Here is a 20316-nt window from a genome sequence, read left to right on the forward strand (position 1 = left end):
CTTGTGTTTTAGCTTTAATGAGGTTTTAAAGTCCCCTGAAGAGGTCTTGTTTCATGATTTTTATACATCCTCAGCCTTTTGCTTTTATGCCAGGAACTGGAGAAAAAATATCTGGTATCACTGAAAACTTCTGGATGCTTACAAATGTCAGTGCATTATTAGAGGCATAACTTTCTGCATTTCTTTCAAATGTGTTGCTACCATGCTTTTATACTTTATGCAGACTGATTAATGAACCTAATTTCATATTTGTGAATAGATGTCTTGTAATGATAAATGATGCATCTAATACTCATGTCTGGCACTATATTTTAGTCCTGGTATGCCTTGCTTTAATTATAGTTCTAGAAGTCTGTAGAAGTTTCCTAGGTGGCAGGTTTCAGGCTGTTGAGGGCCGTACAAGATGAAATTTTACTCTGTGTACCAGCAAAGAAGGCTTCTTTTTCTGGGCAGCCGCTTGCAGTGAATCTGCTAACCAGAGTATTTCAATAAGTGATCAGTGAAATTGAACTTGCTCTATAGCCATCCATACAGTGGGAAGAACCATATCTGTCTGACTTGAACTAAAGTTGATAGCCTAGAGTTGAAAGATCTAGTTGCTTATTAGCAGTCTTTTAAGGCACCAGTTTTCCTATAAATACTAAATGAAGATTGCATACACATTGCATGTAGAGCTGGTAGCACCATCTGCAGTTAGGGTTTCCTGACATTTTCCATTTCAAGACCTTTCTTGCAGTTTCTTAAACCTGTGTGCCAAATCTGAAATATTTGGGATGAAATTTGGCATGCTTTCTGTCTGAGAGTCCCCCCCCGCCCTTTTTCTTTTTAAGCTATAGTTTAAAATCTTTACCTGTTTCCAGGAATAGAGTATGGGTTGTAAACCTCTGTAAACTTTGCTTTTTGAAAAGGCATAGTAAACACTTCTTACCATTTGCTTATTAAATTCTCTGACCATCCCATTTGCACTCATATGCTTCATCACTGCGGGTTGAAGAAGAGAGTGGGTCTTATCCTGCTTTTGATAACTTAACAGTTACTGAAGGACATTGGAAATTTGAACAGAAGAATTGAGAATGACTTATGTGAAGACAGAAACTTCTTGAACAAATGTGACACGATGCGAGTGTTAGACTGGGATTTGAAGTAGGATAGGTGACAGCTATAGAGAGAACTGATAACATTATATGAAGGTAGAGAGACTAAGGGTGGAAGAGTGAGGTTACATGAGTAGTTGGTTAGGTGCAAGTAAGGACAATTTGAGACTGAGTATACAAAGAGAATAAAGATGAAATCCCCATAAGAGACCAAAACTGGGTGCTTGGAGCAGGAACCTGGAGTACGGGGCTGGGAGACAGGAATTTAGGATGAGATTCTACTCGTATAAATGTAACTTTTCAAAAGGTGTCTAACCTAAACTTGCAGCATAGGCTTTTCTATATGAGTGCTAGGGAGAAATAGACCTCCATGGGAAGTGATTTTACTTATACTCTAGAGGCTTACCTGAAAGCGGGAAGTAAGGACCACTGCAGTAGGAAGAGGCAAACACATGACTGTAAGAGAGGCCTGGATGACTGGCACAGGTTGAGTTACTTCAGTTTTAAATGGCTAACTTTTGGGTAAACTGAATCCTTCCTTTAGTCGGAATACCCAGGCAGAGGAGTGAGGCTGGCTGGACATGAAGACAGAGACTAATGGGAGCGGAAATGCAGAACTAGAGCTAGGACAGGGACTGGGAGGAGGGCATAAAAGCAGGGAGGGGAGAAGCAGCTGAGCGTGGCTGGATAGCAGCATATTAGACAATTGCAGAATCAGGAGCTGAGAAACAGCATTATGGGCATCTCAGAGCTCTGCTGGTAACGGAAATCCATTGGCAAATCATATACCGTAGGCTTGTTCACAGAGTAGTAGTAATGCTGACCTTATATTGAGTTTACATGAACCATTTGAATGTCTGTTAGAGTTTGAGCTGTACAGAACCTCTGCATGGCAGTTAAATTTGGACAGAATCCATCTGAGGTTTGAAAAAAGCGAGGAGGAAGCTTTCCTTTCACAGAAATAAAATGCAACTGAATCTTTGATTTGTGGGAGGAAGTCATACTTGAGATGCTGTTGGAAAAGGCGGCCACAGGAGTGGGCATTATAGAGGAACCGGTATAAAAGAGTTAACTAGATAGATTCTTCTGTGCAATTTTTGCTGTTGCCAGATGTCTGCATTAAGAATCTGCATTAATTTCAGTTTTTGAACAGAGGGATGTTTATTGTAAGCTAAATAGAATTGTGCATGCAAACATCTGTCATTAGCATTTACCCATTTGTTATTGTGAGTTTAAGCACTACTGACGCAAATATCCTAAGAGAATTTTGTTCTAGGCTTCTCTTTGTAAAACAGTTTTATTTCTATGTTATACTGCATGCTCACAGCAAAAATCAGCTGGGAACAGAGGATCAGGAGCTGCCTTTTGGTATGTTAGGTATCCAGATGTAATATTGTGGCAGTGTTGGATTTACTTTACATAAATTATTTTGAGCATTTTCTTACTTAATGAAGGGTTTCAAGAACCTCAGTGTGTGCTGCCTTACATAAATGGATCCATTTTCTGTTTAATAAGTCTTAGCATGTTTTTTGGGGGCTTAATGATATTTCAGTTTTTCTAGAAAATAAAAAAACCCTCGCCAATTACAAAATCATGTAATACTTATAATTACAACAGGATGATATTTTTAAAGTATTACAGAAATTTTAATTTAAATAGCTTAAATATCTTCAATGGTAACCTCTTATGGTTATTTTCTTGTATTCTATTTTGAGCTGTAGTCGATTTGCTTTATTTTATTCAAACAGACAACTCTTATATGAGTAAAGACCAGCATGGTTCATCATCTGAGAGTGAAGATGAAGCACTGGGTAAATATCATGAGGCCTTGTCTAGAACCCAGAGTTCCAGGTTGCCAGTGGTGGATGGCAGACAGCAAAAAAACTATATATGGGAAACCAGACAAAAATATAGTCCCCTGTCTGCAGAATATGATGGATACAGTAGTGAAGCCTCAATAGATGAAGGTAAGAGTGATTTAAAAGCATTCCTTTTATTCCAAATTTCAGAATTATGTTCTGGATAATTGAGTCCTAGATGAGGACAGCTTGACTTTCAAATAGTCAATGTTTGCAAGAAATATCCGGATATCTTTTATATTTGTGCATGCTCCAAAAAATGGCACAGACTTGTGCACATTCTTCTGGAAATACTGCAAGTTATATAATACCTTGTTACATTAAGTTTCATACAATTTTATCATTAGTCATTTTATTTTGGGGGGAATTTAAACTGTTTTGATTTAGGAAAAAACATGACAACTCTAGATGAATTCTCTGGTATTGTAAATACGGAGAAGAACTGTTATTCCTCTATTGATAAGCTGTCATAACAGCAAAGTGAATGGAATTGGTTATTGGTTACGGTGCATATGGTCGTTGCAGTATGCATTATTGGAAAGTTATGTATTTTTTCTTCTATTGAAATCACAGAAAGAAATTATTACAAAGATTAGATTAATATAACTTTTCCATGGTATTAAGAGTTGGATGTAAACAATGGAACGCTTTCTTTTGTGGTACATATTTATTTTAGGTTAGGGTGACGACCTGACGTAGAGGCTGAGAATTCTGCTGTCAATACTTTGTCAATATACTTTCTGTGCTTGAAAATAGCTGTATGTGAAAACTGTGTCTATGGCCATTTTCTAGCATGAAAAGTGAGCTTTGGTTGAAGTTAGGCAAAGGTCAGATTCTAATATAGATGCTGTATTATAGTAAGATATGTGCTGGTCTTCCTTTAACATTTTAAAATGCAAAGTTTTTTTAGAGATTTATATTTTCTAATAAAAAGTGGATACATGTAATTAAAAGATGTCTGTCCTTAGATGTTCCATATAGTCCAGAAGTGCTTGAAAAAATTTGTATTTTCTACTATGTGATGTAATTCAATTATACAAAAGTCTGCCACTGAAATTGGAAATTAGTGCATGCTCATTCATGATTCCAAGTTAAGACACAAAGGACATGAAAGCCAATATTGAAGTAAAATGCAGAGTAAGAGGATTCTTTTCTGATCATCAGAAATTTCGGTTCTTTCCTTTGGTGTTAAATTGTAGGAAGGCTTGAGTTCCACCAAATAGGGAAAGAGATGCACAGGTGAGGTCAGGTGGTAAGAACTGATCCTTCGACGACACTGTGATGGAGCAGGACAACAAGGAAGAGGGGTAGTGGATGTATCATGTTAGATTTCAGTAGATATAAAAAACAATCAACAGCATTGGGGGGAATACAAAAGATAAGATATTATTTTTTTGTATAGCTCATGTCACTTTTGGGAAAGAATGGTGATGTATATTAACCAGAGATGGAAAACTCAATTGTATTTATTAGCAAATAATACCAGATACAAATTATACAAGACGACTACTTTCAGATACCCAGAATAATGTATTTGTTTCTTTTCAAACTATTGAGGCCAGTTGTTGAATAGTCATAGAGTAATTCATGTTGGAAGGAACATGTGACATTCCTCTTCCTATTTCACAGATAAGATTATTTTATCCTACCTAGGTCATCTTCTGAGTGAAAGTTCTCAGTTGATCTGAGCTTTTTACTTTGGCCTGATAAGACTTTAGCTCCAAAGGCATTGTGCTAGCCTGTATCTAGGGTGTTTGTTTGTTTGTTTGTTTGTTTTAATGATTGTCTTCCTTATCATTCTCTCAGATCATCAGAGTTCATAGTCACTGACTTTTATCTTCTTCTGGGGAATGAGAACTCTGGTCTGGAAATCTATATCATGGTTAGAGTCTAAGACAAAAGAATACTTGACAAGTTCAAGTATTGCATCAGGAAAGTTACAATTGTTTCCCCTCTTCTCATCTTTCATTTTTCCTTCCAGAGCTAAAGATATCTGTCACCAGCTGCTGTCCCTTCTCAGTGCTTTTTCTATTCAGAAAGCTGGCTGGATGTAAAACCCATTTATATAAAGGCACACACATAGTCACTCTAAAATTAGTATGGAAATTGAATTTATTATAATGAAGGAACATTCAGGGTTTTCAAAAATAATTTTAAAGCGAAAACTATCAAAACATTCTAACTTAGAAAATATACTGTCAGTATTTTACTTTTGCTGCTGCTTGTGAAAGCATTCTCTTCCCACATTTTACAAGGAGTAGAGAATCAGCCAGCTTATTTATTTGATAGCCTGCAATCATTCTACAGTTTTCTGCAAAATGCTTGCAAATTAGAGTGATGATTTTGTCTCCTTTTTATAATCCATTAATCTGGACAAAATTATGTTCAATAGTATTAAAAGAGTTTTGTGGTATTGGACATGGCAATAGATTAACAACCTAGCGTTTTTCACTTTTCAGTGACCTGAAGGTGGCACACTAGAATAATTACTGTTAGTACTTTTTATGTCCTTCCTAAACTATTTCAAACATAAAATAACAAATCTCTGCACACTGATAAAAATGTGTTAGAATAGAGGAAAAGACAGAGTGTGCCTCATTATGTTATGGTCATTACAGAGGGAAAGCTGCCCAACCTAGAATTTTGGTGAAAAGAGAAGGTGCAAACCTCATGAAGAAAGTCTGCAGTCAAAAATAAAGGAGAAACTGGCTATGGCTACCAAACAGTTTATATGTTTTCCGAGAAGCAGTTCACAGTGGAGAACAGCAGCAGTTTAGATGTTTCAGTGTAACTTTTAAAAATTCAAAACTTTACTGCTCCTGAAACTTGCAAAATAAATCTATAGAATACTTCATGCCATAGGAATCATGACATTATTCATTAAATACTTGGGTTTTATGACTATTGAATTATATCTGTAAGAAGTATAAAGACAAATGGTAGAACTATTTCTTGATTCTTTGTAGTGGAGGGGGAGCAAGTAATGTGTTCCTATATACTTTCTTTAATATGACAAACAGTTGTCAATATGTTTGACTTTGTGTGCTTCTGTTTCCTCATATGTCCTTTATAATTTCTACTTCTAAGACTTAAACATTTCATCTGTACTTCCAGCTTAAGGCACTGATCAGTCCATATTTTGACCAGGGCTTGACAGAGTTACGGTGAAGTGACGAGAGGAGAGAATTCGTTTCCATCTCATCTCTGTTCCCCCCCTGCTCATTGCTAGTAAATCAGCCTCTGGTGGTATCATTAAAAATTCCATCAGAGGAAGACTAATATAAGCAATGAAAATGATATTTTATTTTTGGAAAATTCTGTGTTATTTTGTCTTCAGCAGTTAATCTCTATCACATGTTGTGTCTTGCAACAGTGTGCTGTGTGTTTTCAAAGGAGTTGGTAAACAGTTTTACTAATAACTGTACTCTGCACTTTAATTTTCACTGTTTAAATTTGTTTAGATGTGTCTGTGTTTAACAGTGCACACACAAAATTTCACAATGAGACAAAAATATAATCTTGTCTTTATTAATACATCCTGTAAGCTTTTCTTGCATTGCTAAAAACGTGTAATATTAATATGTTTGCATTACTAAGACCATCCAAATGTCTGATCATATTATTTTAAGGTTCACTTATTATCAATTACATAATTAGTTTATTACATCTCTTTTCTGGCTGCATGCCTCTGAAAATGTTTTTTTCTGAAGCCTGAAAATGCGTGTGGATGTTTTCACATCATTCTTTTCTCCTCTAGATGGCCATATTAATCTTTCTTTTCAACATATTTCTATAGAACTGACATGGCATTTTGTATAATGTTTTTAATAGTTAAATGATATTTTATGGGATTTGATGGTGTATTTTTATGATGGAATATTCTAGTAGCATTTTAGATCATTCTATGAAATTTAGGTTTTAAAATCTTGATTCACAAATATCTGCTTATGATCAGTGTCTGATCCACTTTGTATATTTGTATAGCACATTGATCCAGTTAGATTTTTATGAGTTTTAATATATATTTTAAATGAAAAAAAATTAATGTTGTGCTTAGATGCAAGTATTTCTGCAGTCTCCAAGCTATTGTAAATATATAACTTTTGCAGTGATCTTCTCCTGGACAGGCTTAATTCCAGAGTACCTCTAAATGAAAATCTAGTTGCTTAGGAAATCCAGATGATGACGAATGTCATCATCAAATGTAAAATGGTACAGATGGCAAAGTAGAATGATACAAAAGATATGTTTATACCTGAAATTTCCAGCTCTTGCAGAAATGACTCAAAACTGTTAACCACAGAAAAGAGAAATCTGTATAACTACAATATTTCTTGATATCTATGTGTGGACTTAACCCAGTCTTTGTGCTTAGGCCCAGAGTTCTACAGTCAGCTCGAAGATGGAAATCATGTTTTTGCCAATAATATTCTTTGTGTTCCTTCTCATGTTATCCAGTAAAGTATGGATACTTACCTTTTTTCCTTTTGCCTGATACATACCCTGATACTTCCCTTTGATTTTTTGTAGTGTACATCCTACTTCTTGTATTATTCCCTACCATTTCAAGTGCTCTCATACTGTTGAATATGTAGTATTGCCTTTATGTGCTCCAATTATTTGTAATATTTTGGAAGAGGGGATATATAGGCTGTAATATTACACATCCATTTCAGAAAATAAAGAACAAAAATAAGGGGAAAAAAACTCACAAAAAAAGCAAAAATAACACCGTAAGATATTTTTGCTGACAAGGAGATTATGAATTGAAATAGCGATCTAAATGAAGAAGTGTATTTGTTTACAAACTGTAAATTAAATTGGTGTTATTCTTTGGTAATTGGAAATATTTTTTTAGTATCTAGATTGGTCATGATCTTAAAAGGACCATACTTTCTTAATAACCTCAGTTTCAAGAAAACTTACAGTATGATATTAAACTAGCCTCTTTGTCTCCAGTAGTGGCTACTTCCTGAACTTTCAAAACTCAAGCACTATACAGACAAGTAGTTGTGTCTTTATTTTCTCTGTAAGCTTCATAGGCAAGTACAATATATTTTCTTTAGGGAGAGAGTCCCTTGAATTCCTAAAAATGGAAGTTTTTAAACTTAGAAATGATAGAGTAAATATATTGGAATTAGAATTTTGCAGGCAGATGTCAGAAGCTGTAGGTTCTCTTTTGCTTTTGAGATCAGGATACTTGGAATCACTTAAGTGGAAGAGGGGAATAAATCTGTTTTTTTATAGTTAATTTGTGATGTTCTTAAAGCATGTCTTGCCCAAATCAACTCTTTAACAACTGTGCAGAATTCCAGATTAGCAAGCAGGCAACAGGAATTGATCCCAGTTCTGAGGCACAGTGAGTGACATCATGATGGAAAAAGTGGTAAGCTCGCTTGCTTACTTAGCATGCTTAGATGTACTTTATTTAGCTGTAGTTTAACTGCTCAGTACAACCACAGGTTCCATCTCCAGCCTATTTTGAAGTCTTTTTCTAACTTCTCAATTGATAAAGCCCTATGGCTGAAGACGTGTTTGTTCAGAGGCTCTATTTCTGAGGTTGGCCCAAGCGCATTACATTTTACAAGGTTTTTTTGAAACATATGGAAGCACTAAAAGACTGCAGTGAGAAAACATAAGTTCTCTTAAATGAGAATCTGGTGCTCTAGCAGGCATATGCTACTGGATTTTATCCATCTTTTCCATATTGTGAAGGTAGAGTATGATGTTATTTTTGTAGTTTATCTTTTCCACTTTTATTCTTCTCTAGGCTTTCGGCACTTTATGTTGATGTGTCTGTTGGACATATGTTTGCCTTGCTCCTCAGTGTCAATCTTTGCACGTGAAGGCGACTGTTCTTCTGGAATCTCTTGGATCTGATTCTTTATGCAGCTTTTTGCCTTTCCTTTCTCTCTTGTTAGCTTTCATCTCTTGGGAAAAGTCTCTTCACTTGAACTACTTGGAGTATATAGAGGGGTTTTCTTTCAGTATCTTCCCAACATGAACAGCAAAAGCTCTTTCATAAGCACCTCATAACTGGTATACAGGTGAATCTTCCCAGTTTGTTAAAGCAACCTGGGGGAGTTTTCCTCAGTAAATACCTGCTGTAAAGCAGGGTCCTACTCCTTCAGACTTGTCAAGCTAAGGTAAAAGTCACTGGACAAGCTGAGAGAGGAAGAATGGATCCCTCGGTGAATGCCGTGATAATCACGTGTTTTCCAGTTTAGTTTCTATTATTCCTTGCATATAAGCAGATCTATCTTCAAGCCAAGTCTGAATGAAGAATCACTGTTTCAAAATTATGGAGTGAGGGCCTCAGTTTGGTTGTGTCATGTTCAGCAAATAAGGCCACAAGGCGCTCTCAGAATTGGTCTGTCTGTCTGCCTACACATTTCAGATGCTGAGAATCACAGGCAAAGATCTTCTTTTTCCTCTAATGTGCTTTAAAAAAAATAATTAGAAATACAATGGAAAGAGTGTTTAGGAAGAAGGTGGCCATCCATTTTTGTCTGATGTGTAGTTGTCAGATTACCTGTAAGATTTGTCTTGGTTAATATCTGTCATAAGAAAATATTCTTTTTGGCCTGCAGCTTTGGATAGACCTAGTTCTTAAAATAGTGTATTCATCAAGATACTTTCACTATCTACAGTAAAGACACTTAAGACAAGTCTTAAGTAATCTTCAGAGCAGTATTTCCCAAATGTTTCAGAGTATATTTTGTCATGTTACAGCTATGAGCTATTCGAGATAGTACTTGTGTACTATCAGTTGATACCATTCGTGATGCATTTTCCAGGCATTTTGGGGAGAGAAAAAGGGGATTTTTTAATTACAATATTTCTTTAGTTAATCCAGCTTCCTTATGCTTGTTTTCTATTCTATGGACATCTACCCTTGACACGTTTTATTTTAAGAGTAATTTAAAATCTTCATGTAGTACAGGAGAAAGTGCAACAATACAATACTAATGATACAAAGTTCTGATCCCTGAGTATGTGCATCTGCCTCCTATTGCTAAATTGGAGTGAGTCTTCATTGGCTCCAAGCCCTTAAAAATTTGAGAAAATTTCTTGTGGTTTTGAAGCCCCAGTTCAATCCGTATCTATATCAAGAGAATCTTTTAAGGATAGTTTTATGTAGTATGAAAGATACTTTTGTAATTCAAGGCTCTGCAGTGTACTGTCCAAAGCTAACTTGATTTGCCCTGCTTTATATTTAATTGCTCTGATGCTGTGTTTGGGGGTTTTTTTTAAGAGTATCAGAGTGTCTTCCTAGTGTATTATGATAGTCCTTTAATACTCTTCTGTAATAATAGAAGACAGTAAATTCTACTAAGTTTTTGAAGTTATGACACGTTTCCCAAAAATATAATCAACTGAACATTGCAGAGTCTTAGGTGGTTTAAAGATTAACTTTTGCTCTGTCTTTTATTCAGTTCTACAGAATTCAGATCTTTTTTGTTTCCCAAGAAAATGTTACCCTTGGTCTTTTGAAAAGTTCATGATAGTAAGGAACCTTTCATGTAAGTAATTAACCTATTAGGCTATGATAATCTTATGATTATGGCAGGCAAGCATAGTGTTAACAGAGTCTGGAGATCTGGAATGGACAGAATTCACAGATGGGGTAGAAAGTACATGTGTCATTCAATATTATTTTTGTACTTTTCTTGAGGACTGTTATGGAGGTGGCAAGATGTAAACATGGAGCTTAAATGCAAAGGAGATCTGTGTCTGAGTTTAAACACAATTTGGAAGAGAATGGAGTTACATTGAGGACTTTTGAGTTGAAAGGCCAGATAGAAAATGTCAAAGTTGTTCACAGTAAATATCTTGTCAACCATGGGAAGCACATGAAGGTGCTTGATAGAATGAATTTGAATAATTCTGAAATCATGGATTTACCCTGTGATTAACAGCAGAAATGTTGGAAAAATTTGTTGTTAAAGCATGCATGTCATGTACTGCTGAGAGAAGAAAACTATTTGTGACACTCAAAGTCAGTGGTGGTGATCAGATTTTCAACAGGAAAATTCCTTTTGCAGCTAGAGCAACTCCAAAGAGGAGGAAAACCCGTCCTCCAATGGGAGAGGGCTTTTTTTCCTGATATGCGCAAGTGAGCAAAGCAATCTCACAAATTAGGTTCCTCCTGCCAGCATTTTGAAGTCTTTGAAGAAATACCCTTTGCGTTGATGTGAAGGCTTTGAAGAAAGTCACCCTTAGCAATGTGATGTCTCTGAAGTGATGTAAATCATACATTAATAATTACAGGAAAGTTTCAGTTTTACTGTAAACCTGCTATTTTAATAAGTCTCTTATCTATTTGAATCTGGAATTTATAAAAGGCTCAAGACCTGTCATTAACAGGGAAAAGTTCACAGACCTATTTGTGGCTGAAATAATTCCTTGTGGCATTGTATTTGAAATAGATGTTCTACATTAATAAAATGTAGAACTGATTTGTGATATAAACACAAGAGGTAGTACTATATCAGCAGAAAAGATCACTTCCTTGATGTGCTTTTTCTAGTTCTAAGAGTTCACACTGAAAACTTGGTATTCCTTGTACTAATACGATCTAAAAGCTATTAGATATGAGCATTCTTTTTTTCTTGATATTATGGCAATACCTGGTGATATAGGGGAGCAGTTTCTTTGATCTTAATGCATGTATTCCATGAGACATGTCTTGTTCTGAAAGACTACCACAGAATAGACAGAAGAAGGTACAATTCTAATTAAGTTAACTCTAATTGCAGAGATTCCATGGCTGTGTCATGGGATGAGTGACGAAGAAACAGGATTGAACACTAGACTGGAAATCTCTGTGTAGACATTTATTAGGTGCATACACCCAGTACTCAGCTGCTGAGAATAGTCATGCTACTTGGTCAGCAGAACGGAGCAGCACTTGTTGCATAAATATGAGAAATAAAAATGTTTTTAGAACTGTACATAAGAATATTACAAAAGAACAGCTTACCAGTTCTTCCTCCATAGCACCTGCGGATAAATAGATCGTTCTTCTTACCTTTAAATGTTAAAATTAACAGATTTTTAACTCTAATCTGAGACTGATACTTGCATTCCAGTTGTGCTTTTTTCCCCTAGGTTAAAGACCAGTTACCGTTAGGACTGGTTTTTGTAATCTGATTACATCATGTTTGAACGATCTCTTTGGTAAAAGAAGAACAATGGGTTATTTTAGTAACTGAACTCTTTTTGGTTTGTTACCTAGTCAGTGTAGATTATTTTACATATGCATAGGTATTAATTTCATAGACATGCTATAACTATGTCATAAATATTCTCTTAGATTTTCTTAATAAATATTTTGTCCTTGTACAAGATGAACAATGTTACCATTTTTATCTAATAACATGTATACATTTTATTGTTAGGACGACTATTTTTATAGGTACTTTAATTGTGTATATTGTATATTGGGACTGTATCGTGTCTGAGTAAACAACATGAAATTGTGTCTGTAGCTTCTGTGGAAGCAAAAATCTGCCTTTTTTTTTTTTCCTTCTTGAAATAAGCTCTTATGTGCTATTTACGACACTTTTGTGTTATGAAGTTATCCAAACTTTTAGAAATCATTGGAATTTTTCCTTGAGGGAAATGGGAAGTGTGATATGTTGTATTATATAACTTAAAGTAATTTTTTTTTTCTTTTGTATTCTTTTGGTTTGAGGTGATGGGTTTTTATGTTGGTGGTGTTTTGGGGGTTTTTTTTGTTCGCAATTACTTTTGCTCCGCTGTATTTACAAGCAAGCTGGAAATAGATTCTTAGCTAGTGTAATTGCCATGCTTCTGGTCATTTCAGTGTGGCTGAAGGTTATCTGCTGTGATGGAATCATGGTCTCCTGAAAGCACATAGGAAAACTTAAAGGGAAAATTATTTTATCATGGAAATTCTGATTCTCATCCTTAGAGAGAAGCTAGCAGACGTGCTTAACTGGGTATAAGATTTTCTGTGTGGAGTCATCTGTGCCCAATTCAATTAAAGCTTAATCTTTAAATTTGTAAATAGGAAATCCTTCTACACTCACCTTTCACACCAGTTAATATTCTGCCAGCATGTGTTTTTATGCATATATTTGTTCACTTTACTTAAAAAAAAATTACAAAAATTACCCAGCTCTCTGTTTGAAATCTTTGTGCTCAGTCTTGTTGAACCATTCTAAATTTTGTCCTTGCAAGTGTTTTGTAAAAAATTTTCCATTATCATGATTTTCTATTTGTTTTAATTTTTAGAGAAGATTTATGACATTCCTTTGCAAATACATCAATTTGTCAGATAAAGGTTAAAAATTAGATAACATTTTATTCATGTTGAAGTCACACCCAGCTTATTTAAAGGCAGCTTTGACTTAGAGTTGCAAGCCTGAGGATATTGATTTGAATTATGCATGACTGTCTGGTATGCAGTTCCATTAGCCTGCTGGATGGATAATGTAAACATGTTCAGAATTTTAAGTATCCTGTATGAGCGGCAGGTTAAAAATAGAGCTGATAAGAGCATGTGTATCTGAAAAATCCAAATCTTGGAGAATGAAACTACAAAAGGTTCATCTCTTCAAGAGGCTGACTTCAGGTGTGATTTTCTTTTCTTTGAAAATGCTCAGCTCGAACAGATACAGCTTATGTATATGACTTGAACGGGTGACAGGATTGCTGTTGTTTACTGCAAAGAGTTGATATCTGTGCTAGAAAACACATTTGTTACGGAAAGGTCAGGGCCACCTCTGCACCTTTTGACAGAAAAGAGGGGCAGTGTCTGATCTTGTTTAAATTGGTCAAGATTAACGCTAGTGATTTGACTAATTTCTTCATATCTTCAAGGAATCTTGTTTAGAATGTTACGTGGTTTTGCTCAAACTTTCTGTGGCTTCCAGTATCTCATAGTTCCTGGTTTTGTTCTATCTGATTTGTTTGGTTATCCCTATATTTTGGCAATCTGTAGTTTGGTAGTACGTGTAATGACTTCGGAAACCTTCTTTTTAAATCCTCAGCAATAAAAACACTGTGTTAACAAGATTTTAAACGGATAGTATCTTTTTAGAATTTTGTCCAAGTTCCTGGGAGTTTTAATAGAAAAAAAGACAACTCTAAAATGAAAAGTACCGTGCCATCTATGTTACAATTTATTAAAATTTTCTATACTTTGAAGTGTTTCTGATGCATATGTAGCATTTGCGGCAATTTGATGAGTTAGGTGAAAAAAACACACTATTGTACATATTTTCAAGATCTGATGGATACAAACCAGAGAACTGGTCTTAATTTTGCCTTGATGTGTAACTACCTTCTCAAAATTATTTTGCTTGGAGTGCTTCATATTTGGCTGTGTTAAATTCTACACATAATACCAGGATGGAACTATTTTTAGATTATGAGAATAACAAGAGAGAATAATGATGTATTTTCCCTCAACTTTACATTTATTTGCTTACATTTTAGTATAGAAATAATCACGTGAAAATTTGCAAGTAAATGTATGACTTAAAAACTCTTCTTGAAGGTGAAGTTGATTGTACTGCTCTGATACCTTTTTTGATTTTCCTGTCAGATCTTGGGTCATGAATTGTATGTCCACACAAAATGTGGCCAATAAGTAACTCTTGAATAGGTCTGGTGAAATTTGAAGAGATATTTTGAGTTGATGGTCATTTTCCCTTGTATCTGAGGAATAATTTATCTGTTAAGAGACTAGCGTCTAATGCTCTCCTTCAGAGAAACTCATCATCCTGTTTGATAATGGCTGTTATCTTTGACTGTCATAGCAAAATTCCTTTCCCTGGCAGTGAAAACCACTGCTTTGAATCATCTGCTTTTCCTGGTTCCAGTTGCTTCCTGTTAGCAAGAAGGGGGTTTAAAAGAAGAATCTCTGTGGGAATAAAACATCAGTTGTCATTAGTGTTAAAGGCAATCTATTGACCTCAGTGGTATAGACAGCAACAATAGCCATTTCCAGACAACTTTGAGAATCTGTGAAGGAAGAACTTACGAACAGTTTTTATGAAGAATGGTAATGATGGTGGTTATTTCTTCAGAAATACTAGTTTGCGCTTCTCTGCTCAGAGAGGAATCTCTTGTGTGCTTTTGTGCACAGTGCAGATAATCCAGGAGAGTATTCTACGGGTGAATGTGATGACAGGAGGACACGGCCACTGTGTAAATACCTCCACTGTTCCAGATGCTAATATTTTTGTGAATGATTCCAATGTTAAACTACATAACTAGTAATATTTTGATAATACAGATGACTTACCATAAATACCGCAACGTGGCAGTCAATTTTGAGTTCCTTTTCATTGTTCTCTAGCTTTCAGTGAATTCTAAATTTTCAGCGGGAAAAAAGGTGAGGTTTAATTACAGTTGAATGTTCACAGCGAAAGCATTATGTGGGTGTTTTTGTTTTTCGGCCCAGAAAGAAGAATCATAACCTGATACAGTTCAAAGTTAAATTTAAAATTAAAAGAAATGCATCTCATGAAATCCATGCGAATGTCTTACCTACAATGACCCTGTTAGAAAAATGAAAACATTTAATATGTTCATATGGGCTTGTGGAAAACTTAGCAGAATCATACAGTTATTTCATAGTGTGAATACAAACAAGGGTAAGAGTCTGGTTTTTATGCTTCAGTGTCTCTGACTCAGGTATGCTTCAAAATCTCTGTATTTTAAGGCTGCGCTTGTGGATGTGAACAAATCAGGTAAGTTTTTTTGTCGAGTGTTTTGCTGTAATACTTAGAGAAGTTTAGATAAGGGGGCAAGAAGAGCATTTGCCTACCCATTCTTCTCTGTCTCTGTAGCTCTTAGTTGCCTTTGTGACACTCATTTATGTAGCTGATGTATTTCCAGAGATATGATGGAGTGAAAGTTGGGAGATGGTTCTGAATGAATCTATATTGAGTTCATATTACAATAATTTATTTTTCGTTCTGGTTATTCCCCTTTACTCTCATACATTAATTCAGATTGTGTTAGTATCAGCACTTTTTGGGCACAAACTGAAGCACAGGAAGTTCTGTCTGAACACGAGGAAGAATTTCTTCTCTCTGAGGGTGACGGAGCACTGGAACAGGCTGCCCAGGGAGGTTGTGGATTCTCCTTCTCTGGAGATATTCAAGACCCACCTGGACAAGGTCCTGTGCAGCCTGCTGTAGGTGACCCTGCTTCGGCAGGGGGATTGGACTAGATGACCCACAGAGGTCCCTTCCAACCCCTACCATTCTGTGATTCTGTGATTCTGTTTTTGAATCCTGTGTAAATTTTGCTGCCTGAGTGGGAGAGAGTCTTTTGTTTTTAAGAAGAGGTCAGAATACAGAATCATAATGGAAAAATCAGTTTACTAACTGCCCTCTTCTTCACTGATTAGTACAAATTATTCCCAGCTTGTCAGAATGCAATTTGCATTTGAAAATGCCCATAATAAATTGGTGTAAAGAGGCCTAACAATTTCTGTTAAAGGGAGTTTTATTTACTGTAGATTATGGGTAATCTCAGAGTTGCGCACAATGTTTCTGCAACTCCTTTCTGAAATGCTTGCTGAAATTTGCTGCGTTTGATATCTGCGGTGGATGTATTGATCTAGAAACACTTAAACTCTGTCAGCTCCAAATAAACAGCAAACTCAGATCTGTGTACTCCCGTTTTCATTTTAATACTGTTTCAGGGCTGATCAGATTAAATTGTTTTATGTCTGCACCTTTTTTCATTTTGTTTTCCTTGAGAAAAGTACTAGATTTTAGATAGAAAAGACCGTGCTTGTTTATTTCATTACAGGTGTTAGTGTATGGCATACCTCATTTTTTTGGGGAGGGGGAAGAGAAACACTTCCAAGAGGTTATAGATGGCTCAGATTCGTACTGTGTCAGTTTTCTGGTGTTTGATAAGGCACACAAAGCAGTTGTGGGAGAAAGCCTATCACTTGTATCCATGGTAACTCGAAAGATACTTTGGAACTCAAAGGGATAGAATAAGCCAGAGTAATAGGTCTCATTATAAGGGCAAAATACATAAAAGGTTCAGGCATATGCTTTTAATTAGTTGCCAAAAATAGCTGGAATCAGAGACAATGCAATGAAACAATAATTCTTAGTGTTAGAAATGGGCAACATTTAAAATCTAAAGATGTGCTCAACTGAAAGGCTTTTATCCTACCATCTTATGGGTATTCAGTCCATGAATGCTAATAGATTTGCTGTGGTTTCTTAATCATGCTTAGGACATGAGAGCGCACACTGATAAAAGCTAGTGCAAGTCTCGTATGACTACAAGTTTCAGAAGTTCCATAGTGATGTTAATTCTCATAGCTGTGATGCAGCTTCTTGTGAATAGGATGGGTGAAGCATTCTCTTATGTTTTACAAGCGCACTGCTGGAAAAATAAATGTAATGAGTGCTTCTGTGTAGGGATAATAAGAAATAAGATTGAAAATGCAGATTAGTTTGAGATCAAAGATACAGTATTTTTCAGAATAAGTCACTTAATATTAAAAATAGGGAGGTAAGCAATGGGGGAAAGTATGAAAATGTAATGTGAAACTTGAATGGATACACTAGAATTGAATCCTGGAGAATGAAAATAGAACAACGTATGAAGTACATGTATAGGATATTTGAATAACCATTTTAATAGAAATATTTTAATACAGTGAATAATATTAAAGTTTTCTATTTGAACAGCAGTGTTTGTAAGGAATCCATCTTGTATTGCAGTGCAATTCTCTACATTATTTCCTCTGTTGCTATAGAAACTAATTCTAGTGCAGCTGTGATCGCTTATCAAAATTCTAATGTTTCAATACCCATTTCTTATTTTGAGTTATTTAAATAGCCTTGTCTTACTTTGAATCAAACTGCACATTTCATCACTGCTGAATTGTTGACTGGTCAAAATGTTAATTCAGAGTAGTAGTGAATGCTGGTTTTGTTTTTTTTTCTTTCTGCCATCTAAGCTATCATACTTATTGTTTAAGTTTAAATAACAAGCAAATTAAGGCTTTTTCACTTGATAAATTATAAAGGTCAATATTTGCTGTCTAACATAAGGATTTTATAATGGGTATTACTTCCTCAGTGTAATCTTAATTATATTTAGTATTTCATAAACCTTAAATTGTTCCTGTTACTGATACATTGCCACGGGCTGTATGTATGTATGTTTACATATATGTGTTTATGTGTATGTGTGAACTATTGTTAGGATGTTTTTAACTTAGAAGTCTGTATCTTAAGAAGTTCATTTTATCAAAATAAAAATTTCAGTGTTACTACGTTGTCTAAAACTAATTACTGGCAAGGTGTACTGCAGCAGAACGTCACCAGTTAACAAAGTATTCTGAATCTCTTTTGCGTTTTGTATTGTTTGTTTCTTTGGGGCTGGGTTTGGGTTGTTGATTGGTTTGGGTGTTTTTGTGGTGATGGTGTTTGAGGGTTTTTGTTGTTTTTGCATTTTTTTTGTTTGTTTTTAACAATGAAAGTACTATGCTGGTAGGTATATGTATTTAATGCAGGATGCAGCAATGTAACTAGTATATGCAGAGGAGCTATTCTTGTCTGTGAATATTTAAACTACTGTATTATAAAAGGAGCTTTATAGGTATTTGAGGTGACCCCATCCTTGATTATTATAGTATAGAATTGAGTTTTTCAATAGATATTGTAGAATCAGTGAATAATAGGTTGAAAAGGACCTGTGGAGGTCATCTAGTCTAATCTCCTGATTGAAAGAGAGCTAACCTCAAAGTCAAACCAAGTTGCTCCGGGCCCTAGCCAGGAGATCTTTTAAAACCTTCAAAGCTGTTGATTACACAGGCTCTCTGAGTAACCTCTTCCAGTCTATAGCCAGTCTTATTTAAAAGTTTTTCGCTTATATTTAAACAATTTCATTTGTTGCAACATGCATGTGTATCAGTTACATACTGGTTTTATATATAGCTTAATAAAGTAATTTATTAATAAAGTAGTTTAAATGCTGAGATTTTAAAAAAATTAGCATTCTAGTTATGAACCATGTTAAACATCATTCTGCTGAGTATGTTTTCAATTGTAATGTCAAGATCTAAAAACTTTGCTAATGGTAAATTATGAGAAAAGGTGGGATGGTAGTAGGTCTGGAGACATATGTTGTATGGTTTCTCACATTGTAGCAAAGCTACTGAAATGTTCCAGTAGTACTTTTCAAGATAATCACTGACTTTCTAATGAGTGTACACTAATTTCATGTAGAGTGAAATAAATAATTTTCAGTTTTGAAATTATCATACAAACATTTTGCAGCTGTAGCTGTCAGACTTTGATTACTAATTAACTGCTGTGTACCACCTTTAAGTCTCTTATTGAACAAGCAGCATCAAACAGTAATGTCAAACTACATGCATAAATTTTTGCCAGTGTAAGAACAGTCCACGAGAAACAAATTTTGATGAATATGTATGTTTGTACTCTGTCACAGCGGCTGGTAAGTTTAATATTGTAGGAATAACTGTGTTCATGACAACACGATTTTCCAGTTAGTGTTTTGGGAAGTTGAATGGGTTGTGAATGATACGCTGCACTCTGATCCTTGATTGTTCAGTGCTATTATTTCTTTGGGTGGATAATGTGGAAGACCAGTTCTTCTCCTACTGTTTGTTGAGGGCTGAAGCACCATTCTGTAGACCTTATGAGTCCTCTGTATGCAGTTTGCAGCTTGGCCACCGTTCTCTCATCCTCGTAAGTTCTTGCATAGGTCTTACGACTGGTGCTGTGGCTGAATGAAAATATCTTCACCAGCCAGACTCGTATTCATCTAGTCCTGTCAAAATGCAGAAGATTACTTGTTTTTGAATTATATGATGGCTATGGAAACACAGCAACAACTAACATTACATATAAGCCTAGTAAAGCAGCTCGTCCGTGACAGTGGGAGATCTCAGAATCTCTGCAAAGAAGTGCGAGATATTTAGTTCTGAGTAATTGTGTTTCTTTGTGCCTGGAGAAACTTGTTTGAGGCCTTGCTGGAGTGAGTGGAACAAACTGACATGCTCCCTGCTGCTTAATTCGTGCATTTTCTGTGAATTCGTAGCTGTGTTACTGAGTGTGTGAAGGAAAGATACCTTGGCTTTGAAGCATATGCATTTCCTGTGACTTCACAGTGCCTATTTTGCCTTTCTGATTCTGGACATATGGCCCCAAAAGTGGTACTAGTGTCATTATTCCTAAGCGTACTTTCTACAGGCACTGGTATCTAAAAGGTTGTAGAGGAGTTCTTGAGCATATATAGACAAGTTTCTTCTATTCTTGACCTATTAGGTACTCCTGTAAATGAGATCATGCTTGATTTTTCTGGATTCTAGCTGCTTTTTG

The 20316-nt window shown here is 35.5% G+C and overlaps 1 protein-coding gene across 3 annotated transcripts in view; it reads left to right on the forward strand.

Moving 5' to 3' along the window:
* SYT14 (synaptotagmin 14) overlaps positions 1-20316 on the forward strand; it is a 96595-nt gene that overhangs the window by 33355 nt on the left and 42924 nt on the right. For all 3 annotated transcript variants that reach the window (XM_075412930.1, XM_075412931.1, XM_075412929.1), the window contains one exon: positions 2843-3061. In XM_075412930.1, coding sequence (XP_075269045.1) covers positions 2843-3061 — 219 coding nt within the window. The remainder of the gene's footprint in view (positions 1-2842; positions 3062-20316) is intronic.

Source organism: Opisthocomus hoazin, chromosome 2 (genome assembly GCF_030867145.1).
Source record: "Opisthocomus hoazin isolate bOpiHoa1 chromosome 2, bOpiHoa1.hap1, whole genome shotgun sequence".
Lineage (NCBI taxonomy): Eukaryota > Metazoa > Chordata > Aves > Opisthocomiformes > Opisthocomidae > Opisthocomus > Opisthocomus hoazin.